The sequence below is a fragment of the Austrofundulus limnaeus genome, unplaced genomic scaffold (genome assembly GCF_001266775.1).
Source record: "Austrofundulus limnaeus strain Quisiro unplaced genomic scaffold, Austrofundulus_limnaeus-1.0 Scaffold9, whole genome shotgun sequence".
Taxonomy (NCBI): Eukaryota; Metazoa; Chordata; class Actinopteri; order Cyprinodontiformes; family Rivulidae; genus Austrofundulus; species Austrofundulus limnaeus.
Genome location: NW_013952411.1, coordinates 4,700,220 through 4,701,517, shown reverse-complemented (window position 1 = coordinate 4,701,517; position 1,298 = coordinate 4,700,220). Strand labels below are relative to the sequence as shown.

Below are 1,298 nucleotides of genomic sequence, written 5' to 3'. Positions count from 1 at the left end.
CATTTTGGTCCAGTCGTGAAGGAGGGTTAAGAAAAGATTATGATCGGGTTTATTGTTTTATGTTATTTATTAAAAGCATGACTCACCTTGACACCAGTCAATTCCAACTCCACTACAAACTACTTCCTGCAGGCTTTTCACAATAGAAGCACGTTAAGTCTCCATCAGCATAACGTCTCCATATTAACTAACCGTGTTAAATCTAACTGTGCACGTCACTGAAGAGGTGTTTACTACATTCAGCGACGGCGAAAACGGGATGTTTTTTAAACATCAGTCAATATAAGCAGCGAAATCACCACCCACGGCTGCAACTAGCTGCTCCAAACATTAGCATGCTAACGTACAGAGCGGTGCAGCAAGGAAAAATAACAAAAATAAAAACCGGTATTCGGTACAAAACGGTATACCGCCCAGCACTATTTTCTAAAGCGTTTTTTTTTTCCTTACCTGCTACGGAGAGGCGTGCCGTGCGGCTGGAGATGGACCCCAGGTTGTCGATGGTGGCCACACACTGGTAGGTGCCCTCGTCTGGCTTATTGTGCTTGGAGTGGACCACGTGGGCGAAGAAGAGCGAGCCGTCGGGGAGGATGCGCCGCCGCTCGTCCGAGACCAGGCTCATGAACGTGCCGTCCTTCCTCCACTCGATGCGCGCCACCGCGTCGCTGTGCGTCGAGCAGTTGAGCAGCGCCGAGTTCCCCCGGACGGCCAGCGTGTCCTGGGGCTCCACCGTGAACCAGAACGGGCTGAAGGGCTGCGCTGCTGAACCTGAAGAAAGGTGAACAAATGATTGGTTTTCTCTGTGCRCAGTTTCTAACATTTATGTGAAGAAAACAAACAAACATTAGATGATCAATAATCTGTCTGAGCTTATGTCAGTTTTCATTTAATAAACATTTACATCAACTATAAAAACCAGAATGTAAAACACTGTAGGCTGTTTAGTTGTTAATTATTCAAAATATATACTGTATAGTCACACAGACATCACCATGTTAGTWAAGCCACAAAGTATTTTGGGTAAATGATGCGTATAAGGCTTGAATTTTGGACATCAAATTTTGGATTGGCTCTTTAAATGAAACCAGAGAGCTCTGACAGAGAGGAGAATGTAGGAATAAYGCAGCAGGAACCTGAAAATAATGATGGAGGACAGCAGAGCTGCTTCATGGAAGAAGAACCTCAGCTTTAGTCATTTAACTTTTTGTTACTAAGCTAGCATGAATATGGGGAAATAAGGCGTTAGCTCCAGGGACAATAAATATAGCGTTAGCTCAAGAGCTAATTACATATATATA

General features: G+C 44.3%; 1 protein-coding gene across 10 annotated transcripts in view; it reads right to left on the bottom strand.

The window, feature by feature from the left end:
* Positions 1-1,298, bottom strand: part of neo1a (neogenin 1a) — a 254,016-nt gene that overhangs the window by 169,773 nt on the left and 82,945 nt on the right. For all 10 annotated transcript variants that reach the window (XM_014001593.1, XM_014001596.1, XM_014001597.1 and 7 more), the window contains exon 2: positions 451-768. In XM_014001593.1, coding sequence (XP_013857047.1) covers positions 451-768 — 318 coding nt within the window. The remainder of the gene's footprint in view (positions 1-450; positions 769-1,298) is intronic.